The sequence below is a fragment of the Hydra vulgaris genome, chromosome 09 (genome assembly GCF_038396675.1).
Source record: "Hydra vulgaris chromosome 09, alternate assembly HydraT2T_AEP".
NCBI classification, from domain to species: Eukaryota; Metazoa; Cnidaria; class Hydrozoa; order Anthoathecata; family Hydridae; genus Hydra; species Hydra vulgaris.
In genome coordinates, this window is record NC_088928.1 from 5,694,132 (window position 1) to 5,710,990 (window position 16,859).

Sequence of the window (16,859 nt, forward strand, 5' to 3'; positions counted from 1 at the left end):
TTTGAATTGTTATAAAAAACTAATTGCTAAACATGGTTTTAATTAATTTAAGGTCCCTCCTCCATGGAATATTTATTCTGTCAACTCTGATCCTGTTGAACGTCAAAGAATCTTAGAAATCATAGTGCAGCATAAAGATATTGATTTATCTTCTATTTCATTATATTGTCAGTAAGTTTTATTTCATTATATTGTTAGTAAGTTTTATTTCATTATATTGTCAGTAAGTTTTATTTCATTATATTGTCAGTAAGTTTTACTTCATGATATTGTCAGTAAGTTTTATTTCATTATATTGTCAGTAAGTTTTATTTCATTATATTGTTAGTAAGTTTTACTTCATTATATTGTCAGTAAGTTTTACTTCATTAAAAGTTTTTTTATTTAATTTTTTGTGAAAATGATTTTTATGTTCACTTTTTTTTTACTTGGTTTTTAATGAACTTTTTTTTTTTAATGAACTTTTTTATTGATACATGAAAAATAAAAAACAAAAGTAAACAATATATCAGTTTTTTGAAATATATTATTAAATCATATTGTTATGAATATACATTTGGGGCCATAAAGATCTGAACACTCAATATTTATAACAAAGAGGTTTTTTTACTGTATAGTGTATGCATTAATCACTGTAAAACATTTTAATTCAAAAGACAACATGGGTGTATGTAAAAGAACATATAAGTCAAAGTATTAAAATGTTTTAGTACTTTGTTTATAATAGTTTTTCTCAGAACTGTGAGTGGGTTTGGTTTTGTTTAGAAACTTCTGCTTTTCATTTTTACTCAACAGTTTTTCTTTCTCAACAATTTTGTCTGATGTCATGTTATGTCGTGTGCACTAAAATATGAAACATTTTGATTTGAAAACCAATTAGACATATTTTTCTTCAAAATGCCTTAAATTAAAAAATACCTTGATGTGATTTACAGGACTGACACCTTGTTGACTGGTGCTGCAAACTGCTCAACTTGCCCTTTGTCTGAGATTATGACGTGATGTCACATTTTAACAGGCCAATCCTTGCGTTTTTTGGAATGTTTAAGGTGCTATCAAAGTTTAAAGTTTTTGGTAAGGCTTCTTTGAACTGTGTGGATACTAACATTCATACTAGAAGGCAGATAAGTAAGAGTTAGTGAGCTTAAATCTGTTGTTGGATTTTGGAGTGGTTCTAATATTATCACAGGATTTTTCTCGATTGATGCCATCTGTTGACTTTATGTGCTGAATAATATCGTGGAGTAACATTTGTCTTTCAGACTGGCTGCCTTCTTTTAAAAGTTGTATTTGTGCATGTTTAGCAGGGGATGTTATTGCCCTACTCTAAGATGATTTTTAAGTTACACACAATTTTAATGTATATCGACTATATGAAATGTTTACTATTGTTTGATAACTATGCAATCATCTTTGCAACATATAATTGTTTGGTGTGTTGCCATATTTTGTATTTATAATTAATTATTATAATAATTACGAGTGGTCGCATCTTTTTGGCCAAAATTGTGTATCATTAAATTTGAACATATTTTTCCATGCTTTATATAAGGTTACTTTCTATATATGTTTGTGTGCCACAAAATTTGAAATCAATTTTTGAAAGCTTTTTTCTCAACCAATTTTGCTCAAATTTTGCACACTTAATCATTTTCGATGACAATACAAGGAAATGGAAAAATTTGACCAAAAAAAGTTAATTAAGTTAACAAAAATTTAATTTGTATTTTCCCATACATTTTATTTATTTGATATGAATTGCGTATTACGTCACAAAAATCATTGATTTGCAAATTATTTGCAGTTTCGAAGACATTAAAGCGCAGCGGTTCAAAACCTATTGTTTTAAGTTATTAAGTAATAAGTCTTAAGTTATTAAGTTAAAAACCTATTGTTTTAAGTTATTAAGTTAATAAGTCTTAAGTTATTAAGTTAAAAAACAAAAATTTAGTAAAAACAGTAATTTTTAAATTAAAAAAAAAAAAAAAACAGTAATTTTTCCTTCTACAAAAGATAACAAAAAAAGAATTTCTAGGCCCAATAGAATTCTGCTTGCATAAAGCATGGATTTGAAAAAAGAATTTTTTTTTGATTTACTAGTTTATATTATTTTAGCATGTTCTATTAGATCTTTAGTTTTAACATTGTTTAATTTTAACATTGTTTTATTAGATCTTTTAGTTTTGATGAAGAAAAAGCGTTACTCATGTATATTGGAAATCTTCTTACTCCTACAAATTCTATGAAGCCACAGTTTCACAGTAACTATCAAGAAAAAATCGATGAAGCGATTCATATTTTACGCAATTATGAAAATCTTGAAAGGTTTATGAACAATGCTATTATAAAGGTTTTTCTTTTTTCTTTAATAAAATTTTTATTGAAATTTTAAAAGTTGGTAGTTAATTACAAATAAATTAGTTATCTATCTTATAAAATAAATAAAGTTATCTATCATATAAAATAAATTTTAATGAAATGCCAATTAACACCTAAAATAAAAAAACTAAATAACTTATTACTGGAATTGAAGACATTGTATAATACCAAACACATGTACATGCACAGGCCTACATGCCTGCTTAAAAAATTTTAACCAGGTATGTGGGCCTGGTTAAAACATAAATATACATAAATTGTAACATTGACTTATATGTATTTTAAAAACAATCTTAATGTTCTAACTTTATTATTTAAATTATCTATTACTTATTTTTAATTTTTTTTTTTTAATTATCTATTACTTATCTAAATACTTTAAAATTAAAATTCTTTGAGATTTTTGAGATGCTAGTCAGGTTTCACTAACTCTGTCGTAGCTCTCAGAGAGCCTGATTCTATCAACATTTGTAAAGTGTTAGAGTACTAACAGTGCCATGTTGCGCATGGATAGTGTCCCTGTTTGTACTTTTGGTGTGTATTGTTGAGGCTACATTTGGAGCCATTTAGGCTTAGGGTTTATTAATAGAAATGAGGCAATTACTTGGACTATTAGTTTACTGAGTACTATCTGTGCTTTGAGTGTCAAAATCTATAGTATAGTATAGTGAAGTATCAAAGACTATAAAACATAAAAAACCATTGTCATAACCAAGTTCTCTAAATCTGTCTATCACTAATATTCATGGTCTTTAAAGTAAATTTTCTTCTGTTGAGTCTTATCTCTTTGAAAGTTCACCAGTCCTACCTACTCTTTGTGAGACAAATTTTAGTTTGGCTGTCTCATCTTGTGATGAGACAGCTGAATTCAAATTAGATTTTGATGGCTATCCTTTAATCTTCCTTTAATTCGTAAAGACTCCAATAGTCACATGCTTGGCCTAGGGATTTACATTCTTAAGAATTCACTCATTTGTTGGGAAACTAGATTTGAATCCACAGACTATTCTTTTATGTGCTTTTGTTTAGCTTTACTCTATCACCTTTCACTATGTTCTATATCACTCTCCTTCATCTCAAAACTGCACTCTTTTTAATATTATTTCTGATCAAATTAACCAAGCCCTCTCTTTTGTTGTTGGTGAATTTATTAATCAACACACTAAATAGCTTTGTTCCAATGTCAGTGACTCTGCAGGTGTTTAGGCCCACACCTTTTGTCTTACTCTATCTCTAACACAAATAGTCAACTTTCCAATTTGGTTTCCAAACAATCTGAATCATTTACCTTCTCTACTCGATTTATGTCTTGTTTCTGATCTTAGTCAGTGCTCAGTTTCTTCACATTCACCCTTAGGTTATTCTGATCACGATTTGATCTCTCTAAAACTCTTATCTCATTCTTCTTCATCATCAAAATCCCCCTATCATTATAACTCTTATGACTATTTTAGAGCTGACTGGAACTCTTTCCATGATTTTCTTTTTGACGACCTTTGCGTAGAAATCTTTTGTCTTCCTGCTGACAAATTTGCTCATTATGTAACTTCTTGGATTCAGGCTGGCATGGAGTCTTTTATTCCCGCTTGACAATTCCAAGTCAAACCTCACTTTACTCCATGTTTTTTCTCTCATTATGCTGATTCAATTTCCAATCGTAACCATTACTTCCATATCTATTGCCAAAACAATTTTCTAGAAAACAGACAACTGTTTACTATTGCTAGAAACCACTGTAAAAAAGTTTTGTCAGACGCCAAAACCCGCTATTCACGAAATCTTGTATTTCATTTTAAAAATTAGGCTCCCAAGACTTCCGGAGAATCTTTAACAATGTCTATAATAAGGGCAAATTTGTCACTCCACCTCTCTTTTACATGGTTCAGATTTTGTTACTTCACCTAAAGACAAAACTGAGATGTTTGCTAATCACTTATCATCAATTTCATTTCTTGATTCCACTAATCACATCCTACCTGATATAACCAACATACATGTTGATTCATTACTTGACATTCTTATCTCTCCAGCTTCTGTATCTAAATTAATTTTCTGCTTAGACTCTTCTACAGCTTTTGGTCTGGACAACATATCTGTTATGGTCTTGCAGAAGTGCTTTCTGGAGCTGTCATCTATACTTTCAAAACTATTTAACAAGTGCTTATCAGAGTCTTGTTTTCCAGCCTGCTGGAAAGCGGCATCTGTTACCCCAATTTTCAAAACTTCTGGAGAGCAATCTGACTTATCTAACTACTGTTCCATTACTCTTCTTCTTATCATAAGCAAGGTTTTTGAGTCTTTATTTTACAAACACTTAATCTTTCATCTTGAATATATCAACTTACTTTCTGATCATCAATATGGGTTTCAATCTTCTCGTTCTACTACTGGTTTGTTAACTATAATAACCAAAAGGTTTTATCGTGCATTAGATAAATAAGGAGGGGTTAGGTCTATCGCTCTCAACATTTCTCAAGCCTTTGATAAAATTTGGTATGTTGGTCTTCTTCATAAACTCTCATTGTATTCTTTTTACACAGTAATAATACATAAATGATAGTTTCATAAGCTATCAATTTATGTACCAATTATGTACCATTTAAGACCAAGACTAAGACCAAAACTTTAGGCTTCAAGACTAATACCAAGACCAAGAGAGTTAAATATGAGTCTCGAGGCATCTCAAGACCAAGACTTGGTTTTGAGACCTACATCTCTGGTTTTAAGTACATACATATATTGACTAAGAGTTTAGGTTTTGACAAAGAGCATGTACGTTTGTTTTGACAAATAGTATGAACAAACGTGCATACTATTTGTCAAAATCTAAACCTTTAGTCAATACTGTCTTATCCCTATTAGAGTTAATTTATTTAATTTTTATTTAAACTTTAATTTTTCACTTTTTTCATTTTTTCATTTCACAATTTTTCATAAAACACTCAAAGCTATCAATAATAATATTCATTTCACAATTTTTCATAAAACACTCAAAACTATTAATAATATCATTTGGAAAGTTTATTTTGATGAGTTTTTTAAAAAATTTTGAAATTTTTTTTTTTATAAATAGATTAGTCCTTATGATTATGAACGTTTGGCTTATACGTTTAAAAAAATTGCAGATGTTACTGAAAACAATGACCGCAAAATCACCTGTGATGATGTAAGAAATTTTATTGAAATTAATGCATGAGTGTATGTATGTGTATATAAATAAAGATTTAATATTAATTTTTTTTTTCTAGAACATCAGACTTTTAGAAATGCTCTCTGAGTATAATCGCACAGCTACAGATATATGTTACAATATGGAATCTGCAACAATGGCTGATGATCTTGATGAAGATCAGGTTATTTTCTAATATTATTAAAAAATTATACAAAATAAATAGAGTACAACCTTTTATCAATATGTAATAGAAGCATAAGTTTACTAACACATATGTGACTATGTATGTTTACTAACATATGTTTGCACCATCTACTTTCTTAATTTTAATTTATGTTTAGATTTTGTTAGGAAAATTAGTTCCACCTGAAGTTGTTAAAAAGAGATTACCTTTCCATCCACTTATTAAAAGCAAAATTCAATGGAGTGTTCTTGGTTGTTATTTGTTAACTTTATTTTACTAACAGTTTCATATTTTTAAAATAGGCTTTTTTAAATAAACTATTTTTATTTTGCATCATAGGATTGCTCAAATGATAACAAGCTGAATATAGACTGAATTTATAATATTTTATTATAAAATCTTGTGTTGCAATTATATCAATCTCAGCAGTTGTAGGATTAATCAGATCAAATTCATTAGTTATAATACACCTCATAAAAATTTTTAAAATTTTTTTAAGACTTAAAAATTAAACATAAAAAATGTTGTTATAAGGTATATAATAAAAAACTGCAAAATTTATTATGTTTATTTATAAAGTATAGTCTATGGTTAATTTTTAGATTAAAACTTGTAAAAACCTTTAAAAACTAAAAAGCAAAAAAAAGTTATTAGATAAAGTTATTTAAAAGATTACAATTTTCTCTATTTTTCAAATATTTTTAGTAACATAATTATGACTTAGTTAAATTTTTTTTTATTAGATTCTGAGTTAACTTCTGAAAAGAATTTATTGCAACTGGAACCTATTGCTAATATGCTTAAGGTAGTTTTTTAGGTTATATTTAATGGTTTATATATATATATATATATATATATATATATATATATATATATATATAAAAAAATAAATTTTTATATATAAAGATATATATATTTTTATATATATATATATATATAAATATATAAAAAACTAAATATATATATGTAATATATATATGTAAATATATAAAAAACTAAAAATGAGATCTTTTTTTAATTTCAAAGTTAAATACAGACCAAATGTTTGCAAAAGCTGTTCAGAACATCGCTGGTCCAAATCTTATGAAAAATCAACAACAGTTGGAGGGACGATCATTTGAGTTTGAGTCTGTTGAAAATATTTTGAATATGATTAAAAATCACACTGTAATGATAGCAGCAGCAAAATGGTTGGCAAAATATTTGCCACGAGGTATGTTGCGCATTTTTTGTAGTTGCATAGATTTTTTGGGTCCTGTATTTAATAATATTAACGTATATATATATATATATATATATATATATATATATATATATATATATATATATATATATATATATATATATATATATATATATATATATATATATAAATATATATATATCTATATTATATAATTATATTTTTTTTAACAGGAACTGAAAAAACAAAAGTTTTAGAAGCAATTGTTAAACGAACAAGTGTTTTGGTTGCAGAATCTAATGGTGAAGTAAGAAACTGCAATTAATAACTTTTTAATTTTTTTTTTACTTTTCTTTTATTCTTGTAGTCAGAAAGTTTTTCCATCATCTGTTGTCATAAATCTGAAGATAAAAAAAATTAAAAAGCAAGGTTGGAAAAAGATTAAAAAATTCTTTTTTAAGATCAAAAGAGTATCCACCATATTAAAAACTCTCAGTTAATTTACACTCTGTTTTTTTTTATTTTTATGTATGTACATTTAGCTGATACACCCTATATTAAAATTGAGATATTTGTGTGTGTGTCTTTATATATGTATATGTGTATATATATATATATATATATATATATATATATATATATATAGTATATATATATATATATATATATATATATATATATATATATATATATGTGTATATATATATATATATATATATATATATATATATATATGCACACACACATATATAGATATATACACTTTTAAAAATAAGACAACTTAATTTTATTTTTGGACTATATATAGTCATCATCAGTTAAAATATATTTGTTAAAAATGTTATAAAATATAGTATATAATTGTAAAAATAAACATAATAAAAGCCATAAAATTGATAACAAACTTTATATATATACAAAAAAAAAATTAAAAATTATTTTAACAAATCTCAAATATAACAAAAAAACTGATAAATTATATTAAGTGGTAAGAGTCATTTTACCAAGATTTACTTGTTGATTCATGTCTGGTTTTTCCCATTCTTGATGAATACTTTCTTTAATTTTTAATTAAATTTTGTTATTGGCATGATCCCAAGTCAAAAAACATTCATTAAAATTAGTAAAACATTTTTCTTTTGAGTGAAGATGCTTATAAATAAGAGAGTTTTTATCCCTTCTGTAGTGTTCAATCATTTGTGTCTTTAAGTGGCGAGAAGTTTTGCCAATATAACAGGATATTCATCCTGTGCAAAAAAATTTGTAAATGATGAATGATTTAAAATCTACAGGAAGGTGATCTTTAGATGAAAAAAAGTTAGATACTTTTAATGAAGTGAATACTAATTCTATGCTAACTGACATACAATGTCTCTTGATAATTGGGTGTAGTCTTTGCTTTGTTAGCTCAGATATTTGACCAATATAAGGGAGTTTGAAATAGGGAGAGTTTTTTAGGTCTTCAGAAGGTAATGGAACAACATAATTACCTTTATTTAAGTAAGAGTTGTGGATTTTTTTTTTATCAATAAAGATGAGTACATATTACGTTTGAGAATTTTGAAAAGGTTGTTAATATCATAACGGAGACCAAGGATAGTATTGTTAATTTTGAAAGTTCAATCAATTAAATATTTTGTAAGACTTATTTTATATGAAAATGAAGTAAAGCTGTAAAAGTTGGTGTATAATCTAGTAAAGGTTTTTTTATAAAAAAATGTTGTAATTGTTGAACTGTTCAACTTTCATAGAGTTATATCCAAAAAATATATTATTGACTTATCTTCCTTTTCCATGGTAAAAGATATTGAAGAATGTTCTTTGTTAATGTAATCAAAGAATAAAATTATGCGGTTTTCTGAGGGGAAAGCAGCAAAAATGTCATCTACATAACGTTGGTAAAACAACAGTTTTTCTCCATTATAAGATTTGGCCCATTAGCAAGTACAGGTGCTAATGGAGAACCCATAGCAACGTCATTAATTTGGTCACAAACCTGTCCTTTAAAGTGAAAATGCGTTTGTGCTGTTATGAAAAGAAAGATTTTTTTAAGTTACTTTTGTTGATTTTAAGATTTATATCGTATTTTTTGATAACATTGACAGCAATACCTATTGTTTGTTGTAATGAAATGTTTGTGAATAAACTTGTGATATCAAAAGATACAAGAAAGCTGTTAAATAGGTTTGCTTCATTTACTTCTTTAACATTCAGATGGTAATACTGGAGATAATAAATCTTGAAGAAATCGCCAAATTATAATTATAAGTGTCAATCGACAAAACAATAGGTCAAAAACATATATCATGATCAGATGACCTTGATTTATGCATTTTCAGAAGACGGTATATGCAAGCAGAACGAGACCCTGTAGGATAAATTTTATTATAATTCGAATCATCAAAGAAACCTTGACTTTTAAGTTTCCTAAAGAAGTTTTGAAGTTGCCTTTCCCTATTAATGGAGATGTCTTTTTTTAAGTGTTTAAATTTATTTTAATGATTCAACTAAAATGGCTCTTACCATTTAATATAATTTAACGGTTCTTTTGTTATATATGACATTTGTTAAAATTCTTTTTTTATATATTTGTTAAAATATTTTTTGTATATATCAATTTTATGGCAAATTATTATGTTTATATTTACAATTATATACTATATTTTATACCGTTTTTAACAAATATATTTTAACTGATGATGACTATATATAGTCAAAGCATGCCTTGAATAATAAAATGTTTTTAATTAAAATTTAAAAAATTGTCTTATTTTTAAAAGTATTTTCATATTTTGTGCTGAGAAGTTTTGGAAACATATATATATATAATATATATATATGTAAATATATGTGTGTATATATATACATATATATATATATATATATATATATATATATATATATATATATATATATATATATATATATATATGTATATATATATATATATAAATATATATATATATATATATATATATATATATATATATATATATATATATATATATATATATATATATATATATATATATATATATATATATATATATATATGTATGTATATATATAGATGCAGTTAGAAGCCAAAAAAGCTCAGCAAAAATTTATTGGAATGTATAAAAGGGTATCTATAGAAGGAGCTTTGATTGAACATGGTATTACAGATGAGAAGTTCTTTATGGTTTCTTCTGATGCAGCAAAGTTAGTTATGATGCTTTATGAAGAGTATGGTGATAAAGCTAAATTTGAAACTGGAAAGCTTGTTGGTGCTCCAGGTATAGTTATTAGTAATTAAAAAATTGGTGTAACATTAGTTTTGTTTATTAAAATTTTAAAAAAATTTTTTTGAGATATTCTATTTTTTATATATACCAAATATATATGTAATTTTTATAATTTCAAATTTTAAGAAACAGTTTTGTTTAGTGATTAGTAATGTTGAAAAAAAAATAACTCTAATGTTATCTTAAGTACTCTAGGTCAGATTCTTAAGTATTCATAGATCAGTTCTTGAGTTTTTAAACTTTTTATGAAAGTTCAACTTTTTCCATTTATATTTAAAAACTTAGATGATTGAGGGTGTATGGACACTTTTATCTTTTATTACTAAAGACCATACATAGTCTTGTATCATAATTGCATACTATCCACCCTGATATCATTAGTGATATCTTCTTGCATTAGTTCAATCCTTTAGTGAAACTTTTCACCATGTTTCTTGCTGATATTACCTAAATTGTCTAAAGAAAAGAGTCCATGTATGAGCATGAGTAATGCAACCATATTAAGATGCAATAAACAATTTCTTTGTAATTGTGGATGAGTTAATTGATCTGGTCTTTGTAATTACTGGCTTTATGGTTATCTAAAAATCTAAGAGCACAAAAGGCATTTTTCTCAATTTGAGTTAACACACTTTCAACATCTTGAAGTCAATCTAAACATCCCATTAGAACTCCTAATTTATTTTACTAAAAAGATCCCTGGTAATTTCTTAGTTTTCATCTGCACAGAATAAGCAAGAGACATTGATGGATTGATTATCATTGTGAAGTAACACTGCTTTCAAACTGCTCTTCAAACTGTCTTTAAACAGTTGCTATATGCTGTGAACAATCAACGTGTTTCTCCATGCAGGTTCCTTGTTTAACAAGGTTTGCGTTCTAGAGCTTAGGGTTAAGAAAGAGTTTCAAACAGAATAAAAAAGTATAAGAAAAAAATAAATGAGTATCTTAGGACTATCCTCCTATTTTCAGAATGAAAATAGGAGGATAGTCCAGTGTCTTCTGTCTGCAAAATGTAGTTAATAAAATAGACATGCATTTATTTTTATTGATTTCTAATTCCTTAATGAATTCAATATATAAGTTAAAAGTTGTAAATAGTATAGCTATAAGTATAAAAGTTGTAAATAGTATAGCTAATCGCATTTCATAATGGCAATTGCACTGGCTATCATTGTGTGGTACTGCGTGTATTGAGACTGGCATGTCCAGTTATTGGAGTGCGTATCTTCCCTTTGTTTTTCTGTGTGTTGTAACAACAACAGCACAAAAGTAACAGTTGATATTTTTTCTAAAATTCTAAATTCTTTCTAAATTCTAGGTATCTCAAATTTTAGGTATCTCAAATGGCATTGTTTTAATTGTTCAAAAAACAATCAATAAACAATCAAAATAAAACTATAAGCACAAAATGTTTGAAAAAGTTGTTGCATATTTAATAATTATGCATATATAATTGCATATATAATAATTATATTTATAAATAGAGTAATGCTTATTACAAGTATTATTCTATTTATAAATTTATAAATATAATTTTATAAATATAAAATACTACAAATATAATTTATATTTGTAGTATTTTCAAGGCATTGACATATAAGTTGATAAAATTTGAAATAACATTTAAAAAGTTTTGTACGAATTATTTTTTTTAAATAAAGTTTTTATAATGAGAAATTGAATTAGTTTGATAGCGGTTAGTTTGATAAAGTTGGGTATATGGGTTTGTGACTGTTGTATATAAAATGTTAAGTTTCAAAAAAATCTGAGTTTTCAGTGTAGAATCTGAGTTGCACATCTAAATGTGCAAAGCATTATAGTCTCCCATCTTTTATATTTGAATGGTAATCCCATCCAATACTAGAAATTTTGACAATAAAAGATGTTAAAACTAATTCATAACTTTTTTAAAAAAACATAATTTTTGTTAAATAAAAGGAACTTTAATTTTTAATATTTTTCAGAGATATACAGCTTAGCAAAAATTATCATCAATATAAGTGGTGATGTTGAACTGCAAAAGATACATATGCACTTGGTCAATGTAAGTTTTTATTTTGCGAAAATTCTTCATATGGTCAATGTAAGACTTTATTTTGTGAAAATACTAGTATAAATGGTGATGTTGAACTGCAAAAGTTAATTTAAAAGTCATTATTTTTTGGTTTCATCATTATCATCATCATCATCATCATCATCATCATCATCATCATCATCATCATCATCATTATTTTTTGAATTTTATGTTGATTCTAAATATTTGATTAATAAAATTTTGATAAATTTTTTTGTTATTTTATGTTATGTTAGAAATGGCTTCCATGTATACGATTGCCATCAAGTCAAAATGATGAAGATGATATGATGGTAAGTTTTGCTTACTATTTTTAATTTTTATTGCATTTTTGTTTTTGTATATAATATTTTGTATTTAATATTTTACAACCAGAGTTAAAATTAACTAAAGTTTAAATAACTTAAAAATAAAGCAATATTATTATATTATATTACATAATAATTATAATATTTTGTTATAAATATTAGTGTGTAATGTTTGGTTATTTTGTCTAGTTGCCCTTAAGGTGACTAAAGCATATCTAATGTCTTAGTTTAGCTATTTGTTATGATTATTGATTGTCCAGTCTATTTTGATTTTTGTTTATCCAGTTCCATATTAATATGAATATTAACATTTTGCTTAAAGTTTTAAAATCTGCATTCTCCATCACTTTGTAAATTATTTAGGTCTGGTGTTACTCTCTTTGTTGTTTTTGGTGTTACTGTTATTTTTAATCAAAGTTGTGTCTTTTTCCTGTAAATACTTTCATCAAAACAATATACTAACAAAAATGTTTTAATGAGAAGTTTATTTTATTATTCTACACTTGATGTTAGAAGTAGCAAAACACTTGATGTTAGAAGTAGCAAAACACTTGATGTTAGAAGTAGCAAAACACTTGATGTTAGAAGTAGCAAAACACTTGATGTTAGAAGTAGCAAAACACTTGATGTTAGAAGTAGCAAAACACTTGATGTTAGAAGTAGCAAAACACTTGATGTTAGAAGTAGCAAAACACTTGATGTTAGAAGTAGCAAAACACTTGATGTTAGAAGTAGCAAAACACTTGATGTTAGAAGTAGCAAAACACTTGATGTTAGAAGTAGCAAAACACTTGATGTCAGAAGTAGCAAAACACTCGGTGTTAGAAGTAGCAAAAAAGTTGTGAAATTTTATTTTAATTATGACACTGCAACTTCTTTTTTTAAATATTTAAAGTCGCATGCATATAATTAATAATACTTATCTTTTAGTTTATCCTATTTATACCAAAAATGTTCAGGTCTCAATTTCAATCCAGTTGTCTTTTTTTTTCATCCAATAAAAGCATTTATTGTGTTGTACATAGTTACTAATGATTTTCGAAGATTTTGTTAAAATAACTTGCATGAAAAAAGTGTACTCACTTGTAACCAGGGCTGTAAAGCCAAAACTGGAGCCCAACTATTTTTTGATATCATTATCAGAGCCGGAGCCAAAGTTAAAACTGAAGTTGAAGCCAGAGCCGGAGCTATAATACTTTATTCGGCTTCAAAGAATTGCAGTTTCTTTTATTTTTGCAGGTAAGATTAGTATTTTAGGACGCCGAAGTTACTGGTTTATTCTACTTTTATCATCTGTCTTTCATTCTACTTACTATGTGTATGTGTATTATGTATATACCATTAAAGTACATAATAGTTAAGCCTAGTTCTATTCTTCAGCTACCAGATTACAGTACTCAATTATAAATTAAATATTAAAAGCATTTTATATTGAGATCATTAGTCATAATCAAATTTTGTAATGCAAAATTTTAGATCTTTAAACCAAATATAAAAAACGTTTTTTAGATAAGTATGGTACAATAATGATTATATTACTTAGATTAATGATTACGGTACTTAGATTAATGATTACGGTACTTAGATTAATGATTATGGTACTTAGATTAATGATTACGGTACTTAGATAAATGATTACGGTACTTAATTTGATTGTTCTTGTAAGCTTGAAGTAAAACATACCAAAATAATTCAAGATGCTGTCCAACCAGTAATTGCACTGCCACCAACGCATGCGAGTGTCAAAAGGTTGTTTTTTGCTCTAAGAATTGTTCAGATTTGAGGACTTTAATGAAAGAATCTTATTGAATTAATTTTGTTTCTTAGTACAAATTGCTTTACATAAAGTGGTTTATGAACATAATCTGTTACATGGGTCTATTAAGACATTAATTGGTAGTTTAATTGCAAAGATTATGATTTCAACCATGAAGTTGAATTCCATTTATTATTTTAAATTTTTAGAGTTTATACAACTTTACTTGTATAAAACCAATGGCTATATAGCTTATGAAATGATCATTTTTATTATTTAGGAATAAATTAAATATGAGCATAAGCTTTTACTACATGTACTATATATTTTATATTTAGTTAAAAATACTTTTTTTTGTTATTATTTAATTATATAATTATGGGCTTTTTAGGTAGTTACAGTAAATTCCCGTTAACTCAAACCTTCAAGGGACCAAGGAAAATGATTTGACTAAAGCGAATGTTTGACTCAAGCAAATTAAAATAATTGCTCTGGCTTTCAAGAGACTATAGAAAGCAGTTTGAGTGTTCAACTTACCAGGAATTAACTGTACTTATTTATATCTAAAACATTATTGCAGCATAAAATAAAACAAAGTAAGCTATTAAATAATTTACTGTGTAGCTATATGGTTAAAACATTGATATAATAAAAAATCACAGTTTTAGTTATACATTAACCAGTAATAAAGCGTATAAATTATAAAGTATGAAATAAAGCCTGGTTAAAATTATTAAATTAAATTGTGTAAAAGAAGTGAAAGCCAGAGTTGGAGCCAGAGCTGAAAGTATGGGATAGTTAAAGCCGAAGCCAGAAATTTTAGAATGCGGGAGCTGAAGTTGCATATTTCTTACAGCTGATTCTTCAGCCTTGCTTGTAATTAAAAATTCTCTGCATGTTATTTGTCCTTTGAGAGGAATAGTTGTTCTGTACTGACAAATAATAACAGTGCACACTATAAATTATATATTATAATATATTATTACTAGTAACAATTTTTATACTTGTTGTATGTATTATTTTGAATTACATCTATTAATATTATTTAGTTTGTATTATTATGTTCTAAGTTTTACTTTATTTTATAAAAAAAAAATAGGATTCTTCTTCAAATGTTGAAGCTGTTCGTAAAGAAAATGAAAGAAATTTAAGAAGGTCTTGTTAAATTTTTTTTAAAAAAGTATATGTTAGTTATATTTCTTTTTTTCTCCCACTTTAATTAGCTTTAGTTAGTTAGCTTTGAATCAAAAAACTCTTAAAGCTCTAAATATTTTATTTTGGCTCTAAATATTTTATTTTGGCTCTAAATATTTTATTTTGGCTCTAAATATTTTATTTTGATACTTTTTACATTTACAATTTTTTCTTTTCATTGTTTATTACAACCTAGCATTTAGCTTCCTAAGTTTTTAGAAATTATCGCATAAGTCAACTTACCAAAATCTTTAATACATTTCTAGAAACTATAATGCTATTTAAATGATCTTTAGTGAAGTTATATTCGATGTATAAATGATTTAATAATGTATAACAAGATTTCAAGTTTTTATTTGTTTTTTTATTGTAGAGTAATTTATGTGCTGGCAAGTTCATTTGATTTGAACTACATCAAAATGCTTGTTATGGCTATTTACAACCAGGTTGAGATAATTTCTTATTTAAACTTTTTGAATAAAAAAAAATGTTTTTTAAATGTTTCAAATTATATTTAAAATATTTTTTTATTAAAGGAAAGTGAACTAACAAATATGTGTAGAATCAGAGCTATGCAAGTGTTGTTTACATTGGTTGATATATCTGTCATAAAAAGGGAAGTGCAAATGGATATTGAAAATATTTAGTAAGACTTTTGATAATTATTCTTGTAGTAAGCTTTAATTTACTCAATTAGTTTTAAGTTTTTTAATGGATTGATCAGAGTCAGTTAGTTGATTATGCTTCATGCACTTCAGCATGACCTATGATATTATAGAATGACTTCATAGCTTCAAGTTGTATTTTTGCAACTTCAATTTTTGTGCATGTGTAGAGTGGTTTTCATGGTCTATTATTTCATTCGCATGGTTAAGGTTTCATTTTCTTTGCTTTGGGTTTCATGTTTAATCCAGTGGGTTAAAAAATGCTTTTTTTTATTAATACTTTTATTAATACTTATATCCCAAACTTTTTAAATACTAATACTATTAACTTTAAATGTAATCATAATTTTGTGACTAAGTCTAAGTAAGTGCAGTGGCAAATTTTAAGTATAATTGCAGTTATATATCCTCCACTATAAATATTTATCTAAAACTTAATCTAAAGTTTCTATGAACATTTCTTTGGTGTATTTCTTTACTTTGTTGGTGTTTTCTGATTTATTATATTTGCAGTTTGTAAAGCTAACAACCATTCATACTCTGGCTGCTTTCTTTGTTGGGAAAGCAGCCAGAGTCTTGTCAGTACAAATTGATTCTCAACAGTCATGTTAAGAATCTATTTGTATTTTTTAAAAGGTTTACTTATTTGTCAAGTTA

General features: G+C 26.0%; 1 protein-coding gene across 2 annotated transcripts in view; it reads left to right on the top strand.

Annotated features, from left to right (window-relative positions):
* Positions 1 to 16,859, top strand: part of LOC101234329 (kinetochore-associated protein 1) — a 120,560-nt gene that overhangs the window by 83,267 nt on the left and 20,434 nt on the right. For both annotated transcript variants that reach the window (XM_065804590.1, XM_065804591.1), the window contains exons 48-61: positions 53 to 171; positions 2,173 to 2,350; positions 5,453 to 5,545; positions 5,628 to 5,732; positions 5,893 to 5,986; positions 6,479 to 6,540; positions 6,762 to 6,948; positions 7,152 to 7,225; positions 9,989 to 10,193; positions 12,170 to 12,249; positions 12,516 to 12,572; positions 15,443 to 15,498; positions 15,911 to 15,983; positions 16,074 to 16,183. In XM_065804590.1, the coding sequence (XP_065660662.1) occupies positions 53 to 171; positions 2,173 to 2,350; positions 5,453 to 5,545; positions 5,628 to 5,732; positions 5,893 to 5,986; positions 6,479 to 6,540; positions 6,762 to 6,948; positions 7,152 to 7,225; positions 9,989 to 10,193; positions 12,170 to 12,249; positions 12,516 to 12,572; positions 15,443 to 15,498; positions 15,911 to 15,983; positions 16,074 to 16,183 (1,493 nt within the window). The remainder of the gene's footprint in view (positions 1 to 52; positions 172 to 2,172; positions 2,351 to 5,452; positions 5,546 to 5,627; positions 5,733 to 5,892; positions 5,987 to 6,478; positions 6,541 to 6,761; positions 6,949 to 7,151; positions 7,226 to 9,988; positions 10,194 to 12,169; positions 12,250 to 12,515; positions 12,573 to 15,442; positions 15,499 to 15,910; positions 15,984 to 16,073; positions 16,184 to 16,859) is intronic.